This window comes from Notamacropus eugenii, chromosome 3 (genome assembly GCF_028372415.1).
Source record: "Notamacropus eugenii isolate mMacEug1 chromosome 3, mMacEug1.pri_v2, whole genome shotgun sequence".
NCBI classification, from domain to species: Eukaryota; Metazoa; Chordata; class Mammalia; order Diprotodontia; family Macropodidae; genus Notamacropus; species Notamacropus eugenii.
This window is the reverse complement of record NC_092874.1, coordinates 371,983,909-372,006,963: the sequence shown is the minus strand read 5'-3', so window position 1 is coordinate 372,006,963 and position 23,055 is coordinate 371,983,909. Positions and strand designations below refer to the sequence as shown.

At 35.9% G+C, this 23,055-nt stretch overlaps 2 protein-coding genes across 4 annotated transcripts in view; both read left to right on the top strand.

Annotated features, from left to right (window-relative positions):
* Positions 1–23,055, top strand: part of LOC140496993 (aldehyde dehydrogenase 1A1) — a 269,491-nt gene that overhangs the window by 120,757 nt on the left and 125,679 nt on the right. The window lies entirely within an intron of this gene.
* Positions 1–23,055, top strand: part of LOC140496995 (aldehyde dehydrogenase 1A1-like) — a 46,358-nt gene that overhangs the window by 18,990 nt on the left and 4,313 nt on the right. Inside the window, exons 5-12 of the mRNA XM_072597456.1 lie at positions 479–540; positions 1,934–2,062; positions 3,495–3,608; positions 6,570–6,672; positions 8,171–8,355; positions 12,631–12,795; positions 18,996–19,153; positions 21,488–21,562. Coding sequence (XP_072453557.1) covers positions 479–540; positions 1,934–2,062; positions 3,495–3,608; positions 6,570–6,672; positions 8,171–8,355; positions 12,631–12,795; positions 18,996–19,153; positions 21,488–21,562 — 991 coding nt within the window. The remainder of the gene's footprint in view (positions 1–478; positions 541–1,933; positions 2,063–3,494; positions 3,609–6,569; positions 6,673–8,170; positions 8,356–12,630; positions 12,796–18,995; positions 19,154–21,487; positions 21,563–23,055) is intronic.

The window sequence follows — 23,055 nt, the reverse complement described above, 5'->3', positions numbered from 1 at the left end:
GTTTGGAGAGGGAGAGAAGAGAAAAAGAAGATAGGGGAATGTTTGTGGGTTTCTGTTTTTATCATTTAAATCATTTAGGACTCACTGAGACAGAAACCACTAACAAGAGAAATTTAGCACAAATATTTTAGGAATCCTGAACTCCAGGATGCCATTTTATCAGGCTCCCTGGCTACTCATCCCCTCTACATACATGCCATTCCCTATAATTTTCCAATTCATTTTCTGGAGATCTTTGCAAATATATCTCAGAATGGTAGAGAGATTGGATTACACCACTTTTTGGATCCTGTCCCACACTTGTCCATGTAGTTGTTCTGATATTGACTTAGGTGCGTGGTTCAAGTGAAATCAAGTCCTGTACAGTATTATAAAATCTTTTTTTTCTACATAGAAAACAATTGTTTTGTTTGTTTTTTCTGGCTATTTCAAAATAATGTTTGTCTGATAATAGTTTTCTCTTTTTGGTTTGTTTTAGATGGGAAGTTTTTCTCATATACAAGACATGAACCTGTTGGTGTTTGTGGCCAAATCATTCCTGTAAGTTGCCTCCACATATAAAACTTTGAAAATTCTCTCATTAAAGGGTGAACCAGTTTCCCTCTACTGCACAAAGAAGTGTTTAGAGCAGTACTAAATATGTAAGCTGTGAAAGGCATATGCAGTAAGCCATATTGCACCTTGTTTTCTCATTTCAAAGATGAAGAAACTGAGACAAATTAAAGTTAATTGACTTACCTAGGGTCAAACAGATAAAAAATATGTGAAGCCACATATGAACTTAGGTTTCCCTGACTCCATATCCAGTACTCTATCCATTTCACCACCTATGTGCGTATATAATAGCTAACATTTACATAGCATTTTAAGGTTTGCAAAATATTGTACATGTCATCTCATGATCCAAGTGATTTAAAAGCAAATGGAAACATATTTTTCTTTTAATTCCTGTAAGTTAAAGTCTATCCTTGCTCCAATTTCCTTTAAAGACAAAGGAATATCATCCTGATGATTAAGCATTCACAGTTTCCATTTTGCCATTCAGAAGGATAGATGGATGGATGGATGGATGGATGGATGGATGGATGGATGGATGGATGGATGGATGGATGGATGGATGGATAGATAGATAGATAGATAGATAGATAGATAGATAGATAGATAGATAGATAGATAGATAGATAGATAGATAGATAGATGGGAAAATAATTAGATGAATAAATAAGTGAATTGATAAATAAATGTAAGTGTATATAACACCACATAAACTTTACTGAGCCCTATATCTCTAACTGATCTGTTGGATGATTTCAAATAGTTAATATTCAATATAATAACTTTGAATATAATAACTAGTAGTCCAGAGGACAAGAAATATTTCAATGTTTAATTGTTTATGTGTCACATTGAGAATTTGGTTCCTACTGGTTCCTTGGTCAATCTCATTGGACCTGTATCCATTTAAAATCTCTATAAGATCACAAGTCAAATTGATACTACTATAATTATTATCATTTAACATTTGGGAAATGTTGAATGTGTGGGAAGCATAGTGACTGACTAAAATTAAGTTCATTGTTTTAATATTTCATAGTTTCATGATTTCAGCAATTTGAGGTCTCCCTTCCTTGATACTAATCACATTCTCTCTATGTAGATATTTTTCCTAAATTGTTTGCTTGGGGGGAAAAAAAAACAAAACAAACTTCAGTTGGTGACCACTCCTGATTATCCTCTCCAAACATAACTATGTTGGTCTTCAAATATAAATTATCACCTCCTCTATAACGAAAAGCATTTTAGCTGGATAGAAGCTTCCATTCCACTGCTCAGAGTTACCTTATGTCATTACTATGCACCAGGGTATGGATTTAATAGGAATGTGATTCATCATCAGCGAGAAAAAATTGTTGTTTTGTCTTTTGCTTTATAGTGGAATTTCCCTTTGATTATGCTTATGTGGAAAATTGCACCTGCCCTTTGCTGTGGAAACACCGTAATTGTTAAGCCAGCAGAACAGACTCCACTAACTGCTCTTTATGTAGCATCATTAATTAAAGAGGTAAGTTTATTAAGTTGCAGTGTGCACTCTAACAATCTACTACGTGAAGAACTGGAGTACTAACCTAGCAATCGTTCTTCTATCATCCAAAGCTCTTGATTTGTACTGCATGAAACAAATATTTCACCTATCTGCAAACTGGCCAACGGGTACTCTCCAAATGTGAGGATACATTGACACTTATTTCAGACAATCAAGACAAATGTCACATAATGATCAAAAAATAGAGGAAGAACCAAGGGGAGTGATAGATAGACAGATAGACAGACAGACAAAAAGGCATATGTACATACCATTAATAAGTCACTCCCCTACATGGTTACTATCATCTCTACTCTATCCCTTTTTGGTAAAGAAAAGTGAAGAAACAAAAAATATTTTACCTTCAGAACTCACCAAGGATTTTTGCCAGGATGAATGAAGTCATGATTGGGGAAACAATGATTTTATCTCCTTCCTCTCTTCTTTTATTTTAAGAAACATTAATCCCTGAAAAACATATCATCCCCTGGTGAATCTGAATTTTCTTTGTAAAGATATTTCACTCCTCAGGAACACAACAGATAATGAAAATAAAGCTAATGGACAAGGATTTTTTACTTGGTGCAGTTATCTTCTGTAATTAGAATGTGAAACTTTTGTTTCTTTTATCAAATAAAAATTTCCTTTTCTGAGTTTGATGGTTCATGGTGAAAGTATATTCAACTACTAAGGGCTAACAGACTTGTATACTACTATAGGGTAGAGTATCATGGGCTTTTTTCTTCCATCCATTTGGTATATCCCTCACAGATGAGTATTTCATTAGTTTAAAAGGAATATGACGGTGCTTAGCTACATGAGCCAATGGGTAAAAATATGTACTCTTCGACCTATGCATAATAATACTAATTCCATACCAAATGTGGAACACTTTATGGTTTTCAAAGCACTTTTACATGTATCTTCTCTTGTGAACATGGAAACTCATGATCATCTGAATGTGCCACAAAATCTGAATTCCATAGTTAAGAATGGAAGTTTCTTCTGAATAATGCAGCCTTCAAATATAATGAATAAAATATATGGGATGGAGATGGGGGGAAAAGATGATAAAGACATTCTGAGGTGATTTTTTCTTCATGTCATGGAGGAGAAAGTGTGAGAGGTTAATCCAGGAAGGCTGAGTTCAAATCCTGATTTAGGCACTTACCAGCTGTGTGCCCCTGGGCAAGTCATCTCTCTTTCCTCCTCTGTAAAATAGGAATGATAATGGCTGCTAGCTTGCAGAGTTGCAGTGAGAATCTAATGAGATAATATGTAAAGTGCTTTACAAAACTTAAAGTGTGTTATAAATGATGATGAAGGAGGAGGTGATTATAAGCAAGGTGTTTTTCCATTCCTAGTAGTTTTTGATTCTTCTCTAGGATTAATTTGTGACTCACTTCTTTAGGCAGGATTTCCACCAGGAGTAGTGAATATTGTGCCTGGTTATGGACCCACAGCTGGAGCAGCCATTTCTTCTCACATGGATGTAGATAAAGTAGCCTTCACAGGGTCCACAGAGGTAAGTCAAGTCCGATATTAAGGCATTCCCAACAGCTAGTTTATGTAGTTGCATATAAGTTGCATTCTTATCTAATTCTTTCATACATGGTTTGGAAAAGGGGAGTTGGGAGAGAGAGCGCAGAAGGTATTCATTCCTTCTGTTTGCAAGACATTGTAGGTCCAAGAGAATGTAAACCCCTGAGGGCAAGAGTTCTTTCTCTTTTGCTTGTATATAATATCTAGCACAAAAATTAATGGAATGTAGATATTTAATAAATGTTGATTGATGAATGGATGGAGGTACCATTATTTCCCTTCCTAACCCCCACCAGACTGTCCTTTATTGTATATGAGATAGATAAAAATGAGTTTGAACTCTAACTCAGCAACTGATAGGGTGAAGAAGGCCAAGAAGGGGTCCAGGTGTTGCTGTGAATGAGTCAGATGTAGATATGTAAGAGCTGCTTGTGTTTGCAAGCAAGACAAAGATCATGGTCATGAACTGGGTTTTTATGCATAATGCTATAATGTAATGATGGATACGATGATGGACAGAGAAATCAAGCCTTGGCAGTTTTAAATGATTACTCTGTTTGGAGTATCATTTCATCAAACCAATGCTGAATGGTATGTCAGGTCTAATAAGGTCTTACATGCCTATGCTGCTTTAGAGATTACTAAGTACTTTTCTTACATCAGCCCTGTGATGAACAATACAGAAAATTTGAAATCAACTCCAGGTTATGTCAAGAAGTAACTGTACATATTCAGCAAATCACAACCTCTCTGTGTCTCAGTTTCCTTCTCTGTATAATAAAAGTGTTGGATCAAATAAACTTAAAGGTCCTTTCTATTCTAATAGTCTGTGAGTTGGGTAGCGCAAGTATATTCAATACCCATCTATATCCAATACAGTAATGTGTCCATTTTGAGTTTTTTAATTATAATAGCAATTCAGATTTCCCATTAAGCTTCTTCAAAGCATCATTCTACCTACGTCTTTTGCAAAAGCTTTTTTATTTCAAATGTTTATGCTACTCAAGTGAGACCCAGCAGATGCTAAAATAATAGAATCTGATAATTTTCATAATACATGTAAAGTCCATGCCATGCTTTATATAAATTATCTCAGTTCATCCTCATAAAAATCCTGTGAGGTAAGTGCTACAGGCATTTTTTTCCCTGTTTTACAGAGGGGGGAAACTGAGGCTTGAAAGAGTTGAATATTTTGTTACCTCAGATAGTAGAAATATAGGCAAAGACCAGCTAAGACAGCAGCATTAGGGGACATCTACTATTTGGCCCAGTTACACTCTTGAATATCTAGAATGGAAGTCAATAGTGAGATGGTTTTCTAAATCATATACATTAAACAAAAGTTGTATTCTCTCTGCTTCATTCACACTTCCAACAACTATTACCTAGTCAATTTAATATCATTGAAGATCTGAAATGTACCATTAATTCAAGTGTATTTTACATATACTAAAATGTTATGAAATAGGAGAGCATGCTGGCTGCTTAGCAACCATTATTTACAAAAAAAAGTCCATTGAGGCTCATTGAGAATAGAAAGGGAAAGAAGGGAAGATGTAATTCAGAGGAATGAAGATTCTTTGTCTCCTTAAGTAAGAAATACCGGATAGGAGAGTTGGGATGGTATATTCCAGATGGGCTTCACACCAGGAGAAGTCTATTTCTAGATTCACTTAAAGTTGAATTAAAACACTAAATTAACTTTAATGTAACTAATAAAAACAAACAAAACAGATTCAAGTATTTTTTTATAGTTTACGGCAGCAGCCAAGTTACTGGCTTGATGGATCCATTATTATCTAACTGTTATAGATGGTTCCTTGATTTGTACAAGTCATAATACCCCTATGTCTTCTCATTATGTATAATTTGTCTGGTTTTTTTACCACGAGGGATTTGACCAAGCACTAGAGGACTTTCATTTATCATTTTAGTATCATCTGAGTACTTGTACACAAATGGACTTTCCAGCTGTTGCCTCTTACTCTTGCTGTCTATCTCCTTTTCTGATCATATATGACTTGTTTCATCTTTCATACCTCCAGGATAATTATTGTTGGTGATGTTCCATAACCCAGATATATAGATACACACACACACACACATATGTATATATGTATATCTATATGCATAGATATAGATAGATAGATAGATAGATAGATAGATAAAATATTGATGATAAAGAGAGGGACCTTTCCAGGTGGAAAAAATTTGTGATTGCTGAAAGCACTATTCATTTTTCCAAAAGCAATCCAGTCTGATCTCCTCCTTCAGTGCAATTCTAGACCTAACTTATTGCCTGTATGTGGTGATTGCTGAAGTTATACACATGGTCAGACTTATTTGACAGGCTACTCATCCATCTGTATGACATAATCTGAGCAACATACAGATTTCACACACTTTGGATTTCCAGTATTACTGGACAATTACCATAGAAAATAAAAACTAGTACTTCATTAACACCCATTCATTTTTTTCCTGTTAGTTGAATTAAAATACAAATATGTAACTAGAATACACTTTTTCAGAATCAATGGGCATTTATGAGCTCTCTCTGTTCTTGCACCAAAGTTGAGTTTGGAAAATAACTTGATAAATATTAACCATTGTAATAGAAACTATTTGTTTATGATTGTTATACAACAAGAAAATACAGAGATACTTGAAGGTAAAAGGCATCTCCAAACACTTCCTTCTATTTTGCTCCCTACTATGTGTTATGTGATAGTGAACTCAGAGAATAAAGGAGAGGATGAAATCATACAGTTTTCCAAATGGGAAAGTTGGAAATCATTTAGTCCAGTTTCTCATCTAAGTAAATGCAAAGGAACAAACCATTTAAAGGAGGAAACATCATAGGATATCCAGGACTTAGAAATTCAAGAGCTATGGATGGAAACCACTAATTCTCCCTATTGGGAACCAATTTCATCTCTTTCAGGTTGGCCTGCTAATTAAGGAGGCTGCTGGGAAGAGCAACCTAAAGAGGGTTTCACTGGAGCTGGGAGGAAAGAGCCCTTGCATTGTATTTGCTGATGCTGACTGTTAGTATAATTAATATTTTTATGTTTCTTTTACTTTTACATGTCTCAAAGCAATCTTTGACCTATATTCTACAATGAGCTAAATCATTTCTAGCTAGTTAACTGGGATGAATCTGTTTTTATTCAACACAAATTTTTCTACTCCTTAGACCCTTCTGTGTACAAAGCGCTTTGGTGGTTTGGTACTAGGGATACAAAAGACAAAAACCAAAATATTTTCTCCATTCAAGGGGCTTACATTCTACTTGAGTCTTTATAAGAATAAAACAATTTTTTATTTGTGGAAGATTATCAACTAACCAAACAGCAGTGAGTTATGCTTCATTTGTCTTGTAGACCTTATAAAACCAGCAGGCAGATTTAAGTTCACGTATGAAGGACACGTGCCCTTTCTTGGATCTACATTATTATCTCCATTTTATGCTTGAGAAATTTGAGTTTAAGTGGCATGCCCAGGGTCACATGGCTAGATTTGAACTAAGGTATTTTAGACTGTAGGTTTAGTATCCTTTCCACTGTGACTGTGTCATATAGTGTCCTTTTATTTATCAAAGGGTAACCTAGGAAGTACCCTAAACTGAACCAAAGCATCATCCTTTGATCCACGAAATAAGTGGATCTTGGCAGTATGCAAAGGTTAAAAAAATATATGTAAGCTTCCAGGAAATGAATATATTTAAAAAGACTATATTGTCTTCTAGTATAGAATTAAGATAAATAAATACAACTATTTAATGTTCTTGCAACTCTTAACAATTCATGAGAAGGTGGGTTTTTTTTTTAAGAATGTGAACCTTTTTAAAATTATATTTTTTCTCAATTACATGTAAAAACAATTTTAACATTCTATTTTTTAAAATTTTGAGTTCCAAATTCTTATTATCCATTGCAATCATATACCACAACTTGTTCAGCCATTCCCCAGTTGATGGATAACCTCTCAATTTCCAATTCTTTGCCACCACTAAAAGAGCTGGCATAAATATCCTTTTAGAAATAGCTACTTTCCCACCACCCATTTTTTTTTTTATCTCTTTTTGATACAGACCTAGCAGTGATATTGCTGGGTCAAAGGGTATGCAGAGCTTTATAGCCCTTTGACCATAGTGTGGATCCATTTTCTGAAGCATTGAAAAAGTTTCTTTCTGGGGATCAAGATCAAAAGATTGCAAGTGAAAAAGGAAACTTTAGATTCCACTCCAGTTGTCCCTTTCACTGTTGCCAGAGAGCAATTACGCAAGTCTTTTCAAAGTGATATTTTGATGCTGTTGAGCACTGGAGACTTGTACAATCATTTCAAGTTTCCTTCTACCATCCAGTTTTAATGCCCTCTCCAAAACAAATATTCAGGGACAATGAGGTCCAAAGGGAGACACAGACTATATACTGCTTATTTTAAGAGTTAAAAGATACTTCCTTTTCTCTTGGAAAAAAAAAAAAATTCATCTTTTGGAAATGTGTTCTTTTTTGACTAACCTGGGACATTTTTCTTTTACAGTGGATAATGCTGTGGAATTCGCACACCTTGGGTTATTTTTCCACCAGGGCCAGTGCTGCACTGCTGCATCAAGGCTTTTTGTGGAAGAGTCCATTTACAATGAGTTTGTTCGGAGGAGTGTAGAACGTGCCCAGAAATACACACTGGGGAATCCTCTGATCCCAGGAGTACAGCAAGGCCCTCAGGTTGGTAAATAAAGGAATGCACACGGTAGAAAACAAAGATCAATATAGATGAGGGAGTTTGCCTCTATTTCCTTTTTCAGGATCCAGAATGAAATGAGGATAATGCTGGCCTTGCTTGTTTTCCTGGGCAAGACTGGGACAGATTGGAAAGATATACACAGTCAGGATTTCCCAATTTGGGGCAGGAAACAAAACTTCCTCTTCCCGTGTTGTTTAAACCTAATGACTGAAACTAATCTAGGGAACAACTTTAGAATCAAGACTAAGAACATTTTTGTTAAAAAACAAAAACAAAAACCCCACCAAAACCATTGGGTGAATTAATCCTTACTTCTTACCCTTCACATAATTTTTGCCTCCTGCATTCATTTCTCTTACAAAATGAGAGCTGTCTATAATCCTCTGTTCTTCCTGAGCAACAGCCTGTAAGTAGATGACAAAGTGGTTAAGAGCTCTGAACTCCAGACAGGAAGACCTGATTTAAAATCTCCCCTCAGATATTATATACCCACGGGCAAAGCTCTCAGTCTGTTTCCTCATCTGTAAAATGGGAATAAAAATGTCTACTCACAGAGGATCAACTGAGAAAACATATGATGAGTACTAGGCAAACTTTGATGTGCTGTATAAACACTATTGTCATTACTGTTATCACATCTTCCATTGTCTCATAATGTGTGCTGCCAGCATGCATTTGCACATCTTCCCTTCTATCCTATCTCACATGGAGATCTCAGCAGTCTCTTTGGATTTATTTTCTTTGTGCTGATGGCATCAATTCTACCTTTCCAACCCTAGCTTCCCTCCAAACCACCAGACTCACATCTCCAGCTGCATATTAGACTTCTCAAACTGGATGTTCCTTAGACAGCTTAAATTCCACCGTGTCCAAAACTAAATTCATTATCTTCCACGCCCAACCAACACTTTTCCAAATTTTTCTATTACTCTCTAGGGCACTGCAATGCTCCTGGTCACCCAGACTCACAACCTAGACATCATCCTCAACCTCTCACTCTCTCTCTCTCTCATCTTCCATATTCAATTTATTGTTAAATCCTGTTAATTTTACCTTCCTAATATATCTCCTATATACCCCCTTCTCTTCTCTGACATTGCCACTACCCTACTACAGGCCCTCATCACCTCATTCCTGGACTACTACCTCTAACCTGTTGGTTTTTCTTCTTCCATCAAGTCTCTCCTGACCCCTATACATTTTCTGCTCATCTCTCAAATTAATCTTCCTAAAACTCAGATTCGATCATATCACCACCACCACCAGTACCCCCATGTTCAATAAACTACAGTGATACCCTAAAATCCTATATTTAGCATTCAAAGCCCTTCATAACCTAGTCCTTCTCAACCTTTCCAATATTCTTAATGTTACTTCCCTGCCACATTTTCTACAATTCTGTGACTCAAGCCTTTCTTGCTTTCCTCAGATGGGATGTTCCCTCTGTCTGTTCCCCATGCCTGGAATACTCTCCCTCCTCATTTCAACCTCGTGGCTTCTCTTCAAGTCTCAACTGAAGTCCCGCTTTCTAATGATTACCCTTAGTGCTAGTTTCTTCAATTATTACATCCAATGTTCCAAAGGTATTTGGAAGTGCCTTGAGAGTAGGAACCATCTTTTGCTTTTCTTTATATCCCTCACGCTTAGCCCAGCACTTGGCATATAAGAAGAGCTCCATTAATGCTGATTGACTGACTTTTTCCCCCACAGTCACTCAGATTGGTTGACTCTATTTAGCACTCAGTTGAGGAAGATTGTGACTTAAGCATTTATAAAACCTATTTATCACATGAAATAGGTTTATACCTCTGTTAAAATTATATCCTCATTCTGACCATCATGCCCTCCCCCTACTTTTAATTAGTATAGTAAGTAAAGTTTATACATAGTCAGTATAAAGTAGTAACAGCAGGAAGTAAAATTGCAAAAGGGACAAAAACATTTCATTTGTAGCCCCAGAGCTTAGTACATAGTAGAGAGGGCATGTACTTGGGGTTTCATTTAGGTAAAACAAAGGTTCCAAACTCCTAGCCAGCAGGCCACAAGCAACCTGCAAAACTCCCGAGTATGGTCAGAACCAGTTGAACAAAATGAATAAAAATATAATACAACATAGATAATGTTAATTTGTAGTTTTCTGAGTCAACATGCAGCTTGCAGGGATCAGTTTCTATTTGTTTGATGACACTGAAGAACTTTCTGGTGTGGAAACTCCTTCTTCTCAATGCAGGTCAGAGCTTTCTCTATAACTCAGTCTCAGAGAGTTGCCTAGAGCATTGATACTTTAAGTAATTTACTTAAGCACCAGCAGGTCTTTATGACCTTAAAGTAAGCTATCTATTATGCCACAGTGCCTCTTAGTGACACATAATAAGTGCTTGTTGATGGATGGATTAATTGATTGAATAGGGTAGCCCTCTTGAAAACTAGCAGTATCTCATTTAAAAGTAATACTTTGGAACTTAAAAGCACTTTTAGCACTTAGGAGGTAAGCGATGCAGATATTGTCATCCCATTTTAAGGAGGAGGAAACTAAGACTCATAAGGGTTGAGGAAATATCTTACAGTCACATAATTAGATAAATAGTAGAGTTAGAATTTAACCTGAGTTTTCTGACTCCAAATACAAGTCCTGTTTCTCCTACAGCCAGGGGTGAGGAACCTGTGGCCTTGAGGCCACTGTAGCCCTCCAGGTCCTCAAGTACAGCCCTTTTGTGAGATATAAAGATTATGTTTCCACACAGATGAAAGAAAGGGGGGGGGGGGCAGGTTTCTTTCATGCAGTCTCTACAAAAATAATTTTCAGAATAAGGGGAAAAACAGGAGACCAATCTCTGGAAACCAGTTTCAACCAGGTCTGAGGTTGGAACTGGGTAAGTAGATCAGCTAGATTTCAAGCACACATTTTTAATTGCTTCATAAATATTAACTTCTCTGTGGGAGGAGCTAAAGCTCACTTACATGCATATGCAATGTATGTAGAGGAAGGGGCAACATATGAAGCGGGGGTAACATGAAATGGGAATATCAGGAAGTTGTATTCCTCAAAGTATTTCAGCCAATGAGAAAATGGGGAAGGGGCTCTGGGTTTCCTGACAGGGATTTAAACCACTAGCTTTCACTTTTGTGTTGTGTTACTATGCAGGCAAGAAATGTAAAAAAAAATGAGCTTGCCTCATCTACCTTGGGAGTCTTTGTCATTCCTTCTGAAAATTTTCTTCCCAACACTTTGACTGAATCCAAACTTCGCAGAACAAATATTCAACCTCAAGGCCACAAGTTACCCACCCTTGCGCCCTACCACATACTTTCTTTTACCTTATTAGCCTTATTCTCAAAACATGTGTATGAATAATTGGGAACTTTTAAAACCACTCTTTTGCTTTGATAATTTTGGTTTTTTTCTTTGCATAATAATACATGTACAAGGAAACTGAATATTTACTAAATTCTTTTAGCTTAGGATAACCTCAATGGTACAAAATAACGTCAAGAGATTAGTTATGAGAGAATGCCAATAGGTAATAATTGTGTTTGTATTGTGTTGGCTATTACCAATTAATTCTCCTGAAAACATTGGCCTCCCAATCTAAGCTCCCATTTTAAACTCCTTTTCATGAGTTTGACCATAAGCTTTAGGGGAGATTATGAACTTATTGGGAACAAATATCATTCTAGATTGTAGACTCAGTTGTAAATGACTCCTTTTTTTATTTAATCAAATAAAAGTAAACCAAGATTAATTGGAGTTTTTCCCTTAATTTTTAACAGCATATTAAAAGGGATTTTGGTCGAATTATAATTGGACAAAGTTAATATTATTTCATTTCTCCAAAACTCTTAGTACAAGATAGTTTAGAATTTGTTACATTTGTATGAACACATTCTAAAGTAATTGAAAACTAGTCATGTAAAAATGGTTAAAGAGGAGGTTTCTATTTCTCTTTATTTTAACCACATGTCAAGGATTCATTCAAATTAGCTATCCATAAGATTCTTCAACACTAACATTTTTAGTAATAAAAATAATTTTAACTTACGTTGACGTAATACTTTAAGGTTTACAAATAAAAGAGTTTTAAAAAACTATCTTTCAGGGCAGGGAAGCTGTTTAGATATGGTATTTGCAACATTTAATCATTTTCTGGGTGGTTTTTTTTTTATCACAAATTCAAAGATTCATTGTCACTCTACATTTATTTTTTTCTTTCCTTTCTGTTATCCCTCCCTGTCCTGTCCTTCATATTTTCATGTAGATTGATAAAGAGCAGCATACCAAAATACTTGACCTCATTGAGAGTGGGAAGAAGGAAGGAGCCAAACTGGAATGTGGAGGAGGACGGTGGGGAGACAAAGGTTTCTTCATCCAGCCCACAGTCTTCTCCAATGTTACTGATGAGATGCGCATCGCCAAAGAAGAGGTAAAGGACTTGGTTCCATTCTGTTCCTTCAGTTGCTTTCTTTTTTGCCTACACACTGGAACACAAAGTGTTCATTTTCAAGATGCAACTGGTTGAATAACTTTCCCAACAGAATCTCCTCTCCCCTTCTATTTTACCTTAATTGGCTTGTCTTATTTACTGACAGAATTACAGCTATGACCATCTAGGCTAAGGAACATTGAGCACTCCCCAACCATCTGGTAATAATTACTAGATATTATATGACAGTTTCAAACTATATTTTACCCAAGTTATCTTGCAGATAAGGAGGCTATCCAGAACAAATTATTTATTGTAACAATATCTGGAGACATAAAGACTTCATAGTCTCTACTAATGACTTCATAATCATCACTCAAGGTTAAGCTTCCCTTTCCATCTTAACGCCTATCCCATAAATTAACAACAGTGATGATCATCACTAACATTTATATAGCACTCCATGGATTACAGAACACCTTACATATATTAATTAACATCAATGTAGAGTACTGTGATGTTTAAAAAGTTGGAGAGACATAATTTCTGGGTAACTAATCATTTTATTAATTAATAATGCTAACGTGTTACCACCAAAAGGGATCAGTGACACTCTCAAATGCCCAAGAGGAATCATGACAGTGGGCTCACAGTTTATATCCCCTTGGAAGAGTGGGTGTTCCTGAGGATGTCAATCAGTTCTGATTGGTTAACAATGAGAGACAACGAATATTACCATGAGAGATGGAGCTATTCTAATGAGGGGCTGGAAGATGTAACTTTATGTCATTTACTTCTAAGTTGTCTAGCCTAGAGAAATCTAACCAAAGAATTTATCCCATCCATACCTGTGTAAAGCACAATGCTTTTCTCTATCTTAGATTCCTTCTAAGGTTGGGTAGGGTCTGAACAAGATTGAGGAGAAAGCTAAGTCAACCTCATTATAAGCAATGTCTTTCAGAAACTGATCTTTGAAGTGAGCACTTTAGAAAAAAAAAGGGGGGAACTCTGGATCTCCCCAAATCATTGATTATTAGTAATAATTCCTCTTAGACCACACTAGTTACATCTTCCTCACAAGACAAAACAGTATCCTTGGAGTAACTCCTTAGTTTTCTCTTCTCCCTTTTCCCATAGACTTATTTTTTTCATTCCCTTAATTGTTGGATCATACTCCTAGGATCATAAGTGCATAGACCTACAATTGGAAGGGACCCTGGAAGACTTTTACACCCCATAAAAACTGAGACCTTGAATGACTTGCCCAAGATTATACAAATAGCCAGCATTAGATAAGAGATGTGAACCCATATTCTTTGACTCTAAAGCCAATGAATGCTATTTCCACTGAACTACTCTGACTCCTCTCCAGTTCTTAATATCTTTATATACGGCAAAGACAAAAAAAAAGCCACCATATTTTAACACAAGAATCTCATGAATAGATAATATACTAGAATTATTGCTTTTCAGGCTTAGAAGAGAGTAGCTAATACTAATGTCTGTCAGGGGTATCCTGGAGGCTCTTGAGAGTCAGTTGTTAAATGTTCATCTCAAATATTGAATGGCTATTGATAACCAGTTATTAAATGTTCATCTTGAACATTTATGCCTTAAAAACAACAAACATTACAAATCATGATTTGATTTGTTTTTTTATTGACTGGCCAAACTTAAGAAAATGATGAAGGAAATGTTAATAATGCAGATCAGACTTCAAAGTGAGTCACTGTTTTCAGAGAACCGGTTGTGAACATTTCCCAGCATGCCCTGTATCCTGTCTTCGTAAAGCACATTTCACTTTTCAGAGAGTACTTGCATCTCTGCTCTCATTTTATCCTTCCTCACACAGAGACATCATGATATTAGTGATAAGTGTTTAGGCTTCCAGTCAGAAAGGTCTAGTTTTTAAATCTTGCGTCTTACCCTTATTAGCCATGGGGACATGTCACTTAACCTGATTCAACCAACTCCTTAAGATTTATCTGCTAAGTCATAACCTGGCCGTGATTAAGTATTCTTTTCTCTTTCAGAGAGGAAAAACTTTAATTTGAGAAAGTAATTTATCTTTTGCTGCCTTTTTATAGTGTTTCTTGACCAGACCTGAATTTAAATGGAAGGTTTATAGCAGAAAATTAATACCTAAGAACATAAATATCTTACTCATGGTGTTTGTTCACATTTAGTATTTTTAAAAAATCTCATTGATATCTTTTTAATACAATAAATTCCTTCTTCCTTTGACTTCCTCCTTTATTTTAAATAAAAACAGGCAGAACTGACTGAAAAAGTGATCAAGTATGACAGCATATGCAGGTTTGCCTCTATAATACCTTATTCTTTTACCAAGAAATGCCACATTGGCCAGCTCAAATATGTTATAACTTATGTCAGTTCTTGGCTAAAAGAAATGGAGTACCTAGCCAGTGAGTTAGATAACTCAAAAGTATAGAAATTGTTTTTAAACTTGAAGGAGTCCTTTGATATCACTTAATACAACTGCTTCCTTTTATGTATAAGGAAAATAGGATAAACGAAAGTAAATTTATTTGTCTAAGGTACAGGAGTCACATTCCTTTCCCCTCACAGCCCCCCATTTTGCTAGGTCTATTTTGCTGGGCTAATCCCAGCATATGTTATTTGAACATATGTTACCTGAGTATACTCTGTTAAATGCAGCAAAGTGGCAACTTCAATGGGTAGTCAGGAAAAGTTAAAAATATACTACAAGTACTTCATAAAAGGCTATTATTTTCAGTGAATATTTTCTGTATAGAAGGGCAAGCTTGGAATTTATGACTACTCAAATTCTAAAATTCTACCAACTGAAGGACTAACTGTCATTTGAAATAGGAGGTTCTTCACATAGGGCTTTGTTCTAACCATTCAGACTTATTCTCTGATAGGTAAATAAATGTATTGGCCATTTAAGGGCACATATAATTCCTTACAACAGGAATATATACATGTATGTGTGTAAGTATATGTATTTATATATCTGTGTGTATATATAGATGTGGGTACCCACATATCTTCCTTATTAAAAAATTGAGATATGTGTCTATATTCATATATTGGTACAAACATATCTTCATGTATACACATGCATATATGTTATATGTGTGCATATGCACACCTTTCTTGTGAGGAAACACTGAGTTATTTCCTACGTGCACATATATATACATATATGTATATATAGAAACAAACGTATATGTATACAAATATCTATATATTACTGTATACATGCACATATATGAGTATGTATCTTTGTGTATCCACATAACTTCCTTGTAAGTTAACATTGAGTCTGTGTGTATACACACATGTGCATATATACACATGTGCACATATACAGACATACATGACCCCACACATGTATGCATGGTGTGTATATATACCCACATGTATATGTGTGGGAGGTTATATGTATGTATGTGCATATATGTATATGGAATTCCATTGTAAGGAATAAGTGAGATCAAATGTCCAGGGTTACACAGCCCCTGTGTGTCAGAGTTGAGACTTTTATCCAGATGTTCCTGTCTTGGAGGTGAACTCTCAGTCCACTATGTTGTGTTGCTTCTCACTTGCTCACCTCTCTCACAGTCAACAATCCATATATGTTTGAGACAACAAAGCTCTGATTAGGAGGACAGAGGTTGAGGGCGATAAATGTTTTTTATTAAACATTTACTAAGTGCCAGGCTCTATGATAAATGCTGAGGATAGAAATACAAACAAGCAATGATATCCTTGCACTCAAGAAACTTACATTCTAATGAGAAAGGACGATGTATTAAGTTGAAAGGGTGTTTGTGTGTGGGGTGCAACACTTATTTGGGACCATGGGAAAGAGAAGCGGGAAGTGGCATGAAATCCTAGGCGTCAGTAAGTTAGGTCAAAATCTCACCTCTCGCAAGAGTTGAAACCAAATTTCCAGTTGAGTAGAGATTATCATAAAATAGTGTTATGGGAAGGAGACAGCTGGGCAAGTCATGGAGACCTAAGCTCTAGGAAAATAAGACCTCATCTTGCAAAACCTTGGCACCCGAGGTTGGAGTCCATATTTTCAGTGGGGTGAAAATGATGGGAAAGCCATGGTGAAATGCCCATTAAAGCCAAGGAATTAAGAGTAGAGAAAAGAAACCTGCAACAGGAAAAAGTTTTCAAAGTCATTGTGATTATTTTTTGTCTGAGACCAATTCTCATGTACTCTTGCCCTAGCCAGATTTCACAATTACCAAGAATCAAGGCATTCATACAACAAACTCTTCTTAGCCATAGTGGAATTAAGTGAGAATGCCCATTATAAGAGATGACTCTTTTCCCAGGACATCCAGGCATAGGTTACTTCAGACAGTATGTAGTGGCATGGGCATCGGTTTCAGAGCAGGTAGGCAGTATGTGGCACAAGTAGTCATTTCACCACTGTTAGCCCAAGGAAGAAGGGGGAGTCAAGTTCATGTTGTCCATCCCCTTTCATAATAAACTGAGGAAGTGAATGGAAAAATACATTCAAGCTTGGAAAAGTCAGATTACAGAAAACAAGTGCAATCCTAATTGGAGGCATTAAAAATTGGACTGTTCTTTGAGATGCGCAAATATTTGAATAGTTTCCCTGTCTCAATCCACTTCTCTCTCATCTATATGTTTCCATTACTTGACTCTCCAGCACAATAGAAAGGGGAGATATCCAAGATACTGATTCAGAATTGTTCTAGGATGCCTGGAAGATCAGTGTCCAGGAAAATCCAAAAGCCTGGAGTTAATAATAAATATTTAAATACTTATTCTGTCCATTGCTAAAACAAATCACTTTTTACTTCTTAAGAGGCAGCCTAGAGTGATTTCTGCAAATATTTGGAAGTCCTAAAACACTTTTAAACTATGAGGATTTGTTGATTACATTTGCTCCTATAACTTAACATGTGATATCTATATTTTTTAAAAAAAAGCCTTTTAAGTACATGAGTTTTGGGCCCCCTCGCCCAACTCCAAAACCACAAGTAGAAGATGGAGGAATATCCAGGCTAGGGTAGGATCATAGTACTCTTAGGATTTATAACTAGAAACTATCTTAAAAATCATCTAATGATGCTCCCTAATTTTAGGATGAAGAAAACGGAAGCCCAGAGAGATGATGTGATTTGCCCAGGGTCATTCTGCTCATAAGCAAAAGATATGACTCCTGATTGAATCATGCATTCACTCATACACCACGGGAGATGAAGGAGTGGAGCTGAGTTCTGAACGATGCAATCATTCCTTAGTTTTATCCAAATCCTTTTCTCCATCCTAGTTCAAAACTAGTCAAGTGACTCCTGGCTGCAGTTTCTGTTAGAGGCTAAAGACCAGATCATAAAACATGTTTAAATCTGACAGAATATTTATAATTAAATGACTTCATACCCTAATGAATACCTTCTCCCAGAAGGCCAGTGTAGTCTTTTGAGTTTCATTCTTGCTAACTTGAAACCCCAGCAAGATTTATGCAGTCTTCATCAAAAATTAGAAGAAGGAATGGGAAGTTTAAAAAATTCTCACCTGAAATTTGACTTCTGATATAAATGCAGTTTGTTTGAAGTGTAGAGTCATGGATCCAAAGCTGGAAGAGGCTTTGGAGGCTATCTATTTTAGTGCTCCTTATTTTACAGAGAAGTAAACTGAGACTGAAAAAAGGCAAAGTGATTTGAGCAGTCTTAAACAGGTAGTAAGTAGCACAGCCAACTGAGAACACATATCCTCTGATTCTGGCATTCTCTCCTGTACTATGGTGGCTCCTGACCTGTTTTCTGTTAAGGCATTCATTCAACAAGCATTAACCAAACACTTGCTACGTTCAAGGTACTGTCCTAGTCACTAGGAATACAAAGACAAATCTAAAACCCGTCTCTAATCTTGAAGCACTTACAGTCTGATAAAAATTACTTACTATCGATAGAATTCTGACACATGAGTATGGTGACCAATTTACTCTAAAGTGATTTCAAGTCATTTTAGGAAAACATCCATTCATAAAAAACTTGTCAAGCTTTAATTCATACCCCAAACTAAATGAATAAACAAAAACAAACTGTCCACACATCAAAAAAAAAAAAATCACCTTGATTTGATTCGTATTCATGTGCTTTGCCCCCTCACCTACTTTTCCTCTCTTTCATTATCTCTACCTTTCTCTCATTCTTACTACGGAGCAGATTTTCGGACCAGTCCAACAAATCATGAAGTTTAAGACTATCGATGAAGTGGTCAAAAGGGCCAACAACACCCACTATGGCTTATCAGCAGGCATTTTTAGCAGAGACCTTGACAAAGTCTTGACAGTTTCTTCTGCCCTTCAAGCTGGAACAGTCTGGTAAGTCAAATCTTATTGATGTCACTTTTAGGAGAGTCCATCACATATCAAATCACAGTAAGAGAAAAACTTGGACATTTGAAAAACAGTATTTTTTCACCTTTCAAACTAGGTAGACTTTCTTTGCTTGTTTTCTGAGCTATTCATTACCTTGTCTACAAACGAAGGGGTTGTACTGGATGAAATCTAGGATCCCTAAAAGTGCTAAAATCCATGATTCTGTTATCAAATATCTCTTGGATAATTACTCTGACAAAGGTTGAGATGTTTCCAATAAAAGGGAATACTTAAGGAAAAACTCATCAGCAAGTTCTTAATTTTGAACATCTCTACATTTCTCACAACAAACATTTGTTTCTGGACTACGCTAACTTGACTCCTAAACCTTGTGCATCAATATAGAATTGAACACTTTTCCCCCCTTGTGCTTATTGTGATGACAAACTTAAAGTGATAGAATCCATGATAACAGGGCTTATTACATGCCTTCCAGATGAAGCAATGTGATAGGAATTATAAACTGTACCTATCTCTTGAGTCCCTGATCAGATAAGTAAATAGTACTGGAAACTTAACCTTGTCATACATCTTTCCTTAAAATGACTAGCTGTTTTTGGCCTTTTCCAGCCAACTCTTTCATGCCACAGGCCCTAACTAATGATTGCAAGGCAAGGCAAGGAAATGAGTTTTTATTAAGCAGTTACTTTGTGCCATGTATGTGCTAAACTCTGTAATTAAACATATCAATTATGTTCGAGTAACTTTTATGAATGTTTCCTGAGACAGAGAACACTAAAATCTATAGGCCCAGAATTATGAGTTACCTTTTAAAGAACATGGATTTTCCTGACTCATATATGATCTTGACAGCATTTTTTTTTAAAGCATATGCCCATTTTACCCCAAAGATACTGACTGCTTTAGAGGGATATTTACCCAGGTGCTTCATTGAATAGAGCACTGAGCCCGGAGTCAGAAAGACCTGAGTTCCAATATGGCTTCATACACTTGCCAGCTGTGTGATCCTGGGCAGGTGATGTAAACTCTATTTAACTCAGTTTTCTTTAACCACCCAGGACTGTTAGGAATAAATTAATCAGATGATATAATAATTGTAAAATGCTTAGCACAGTACCTGACACATGGTGTTATATAAATGCTATCTATTATTATTTATAGATAAGTGGTTTTTTATGCATCTGCTTTAATACATTAGACATTTTGATGTCATTGTATGCCTATTGCCTTATTGTTAAGTAAATGGTTTTATTTAAAACTCCAAAGTCCTCATTAAGAGTGGGTGGTTTGTTCAAATGGAAATGCATCAGTGGGGCAAAAATTTTAATATACCCAGTTTGGCAGTTGGTTTTGGTGAGAACCTAGACCAGGGGTAGGGAATCTGTGGCCTCGAGCCACATATGGCCTTCCTCAAGTGCGGCCCTTTGACTGAATCCAACTTTCCAGAATAAATCCCAAGTTCTGCACCCCTGACCTAGACACTTCATTCAGTTAAAGTGAGTGAGAAAGTCCAGAGAATAAGTAGGTGTCCACATACCCATGTGAAAGGTATGAAATGTTAAGTATGGGTGGGTCACTACCCCATTTATTTGCTACATTAATAACATCAGTAAATATTGTTTAAATATTTATGGCATGGCTTCCCAAAGGTAAAGACTCTCTTGTGGTGCTACCCTTTAAAATGTAATAAAAATAGGTTCTTCTGACTTCTTGAGAGTCACACAGGCTGTGAAATGACTGCATGGGGTATTTTCTCAATGTCATTGAATTATTGAAGTAAGTATATAAATTCCTTTAGAGTTAATAACCAAAGAGTTAAATGCTTTCACCTTTTTGTTCATCTAGACCTAGAGAATTTTACATTAATTATTTACTATGAACCATGTAGAGAGGTAGTTTGTCCTAGAAAATACAAAAGATGGCCTCAAACTTTCAAAGACCTTGGGTGAAGGCTTGCCTCTGACATGTAGTGCCCATAGCACTGGACGAGTCACTTAAGCACTTAGCGTCTGGGGGCATTTTAGGACTGAGTTGCAGAGCTTTGGTGGAGAAACTTTTTTTCACTGGGAGTTCTATATCTCAATGAAATTACAAGTTTGATCCAAAAATCAAAGAAGATAATATTTTTAAAGCACTTAGAGCACAGTGCCTGACACATTGTAAGCCCCTCCACAAATGCTTATTCACTTTCCTTTCCTTTCATCTTTTCCCTTCCAAAAAAAAAAAAAATTAAATCAAATTAACTTCATACAGAGTACACACTAAATAATTGCTGATTGAATTGAAATGTTAGTGTAAAAACTCTTGTCTTTGCAGGGTGAATTGCTACGGTGTGGTTTCTCCTCAGACCCCTTTTGGTGGATTCAAGATGTCTGGAAATGGCAGAGAATTGTAAGTAAGACCTTTTGGCATTTTATGTTGTATATCTAGGATGTATGTTATTTAAGATTTGTCTGTTTTCTCGGGAATAAATTTAGAAATTCTAGTTTAGCAGGTGTCCTCCTTCCTCTTTCTTAGGAACCTGTTAGACCAAATAGTTTATTGAATCTCAGGTTCTACAGATTAGTATGAAAAAGAATATGCAAATATTTATGCGCACGTGCTCGCACATACACACTAATGGTTTCTCAACAAAAGGTAGGAGTCAAAATAAAGAATTCTATAACTTATTTTTCTTTGCAAACTCATCATTATGAGAAAAATATATTAATTTTGCCATTTTAAAAAAATATATAGGAACTATGTTAACTTGTCACAGCAACATGTTCCCAGTTGATATAGGATTAATTCATTGGAGGAACTTAGATTTTATTTGAGTCCAGATTTTCAAATCATGTGGATGAACCTTCAGGGTCTAACCATCCAAAAGGAAATCTGATTTTTGAAAATTTCTTATATTCCTGTTATAATTGGCATCAAAAGAGTCTTTCAGTGAACCATCAGTAGCATATTTCACTTCTTTCTGAAACCTTGTTAAATAACTTTTAAAATAACTCATTTATGATATTTTGAAATCTCAGATCTGAACTTATTCAGTTTTGAACTTCTCAGAAGTAATTTTATTCATACAAAAATATTGTCATGGTGAAAAAAAAGCTGGCACATTGTATCATGCAAATCGTATGTGATCAAGCTTCATGTAGTTGCCTGTTTTAGGAAGAGAATATGGAAATGGACTTTTTCCCAGTTTCCTAATACCTTCATGAATCAGAGGACAAAGGTTTTAAGTTATTATCTTAATTACAAAAGTTAACTCAATAATGACACTGACTAAGTTATGAAACCTGCCATGTCTTTTGTGAAGATTACAGACTTGTCGGGATGAGAGATATATCCTCTTTTAAAAAGGGGTTAAAAAAAGAGTAACATTTGGAGATGTGGGAAGGGGTGGGCCGATATCAATGGATTGAACTCCAGGAATCAAAACACCAATTCTATGCTGCAGATTAGCTATTCTTTTGTAACTAAGAGGCTATGTGACTAGACCTTGGTCACTATGCGTTAAAGGTAGAATCTAAACTCAGGACTTCCTGATTCCAATGTTGACATTCTATTTATTCACTAGTCCTTAATGTCTCTCAAGGAATACCCCAGACTAAATTCCAAAACTATAGATTAGATAAAGTCTATATGTACATAAAAGTAGAGAGGCATAGAGATGTAAAGGAAAATACACTGAACAGGGGAAGTAGGCTCTACTTAAGGTCTATTGCCAATCTGCATGACCTTATATAAGTCACATATAATTATTCTGCACTTTGGTATCTTTATCTATGCTGTATATTAGTGCTATATATTTTTAAAGTTATAATTCCCAAATAAATATTTAATTTTCAATTAAAATGACTTAATGAAAGCCAAATTTATTGGACTCACTTGTGCAT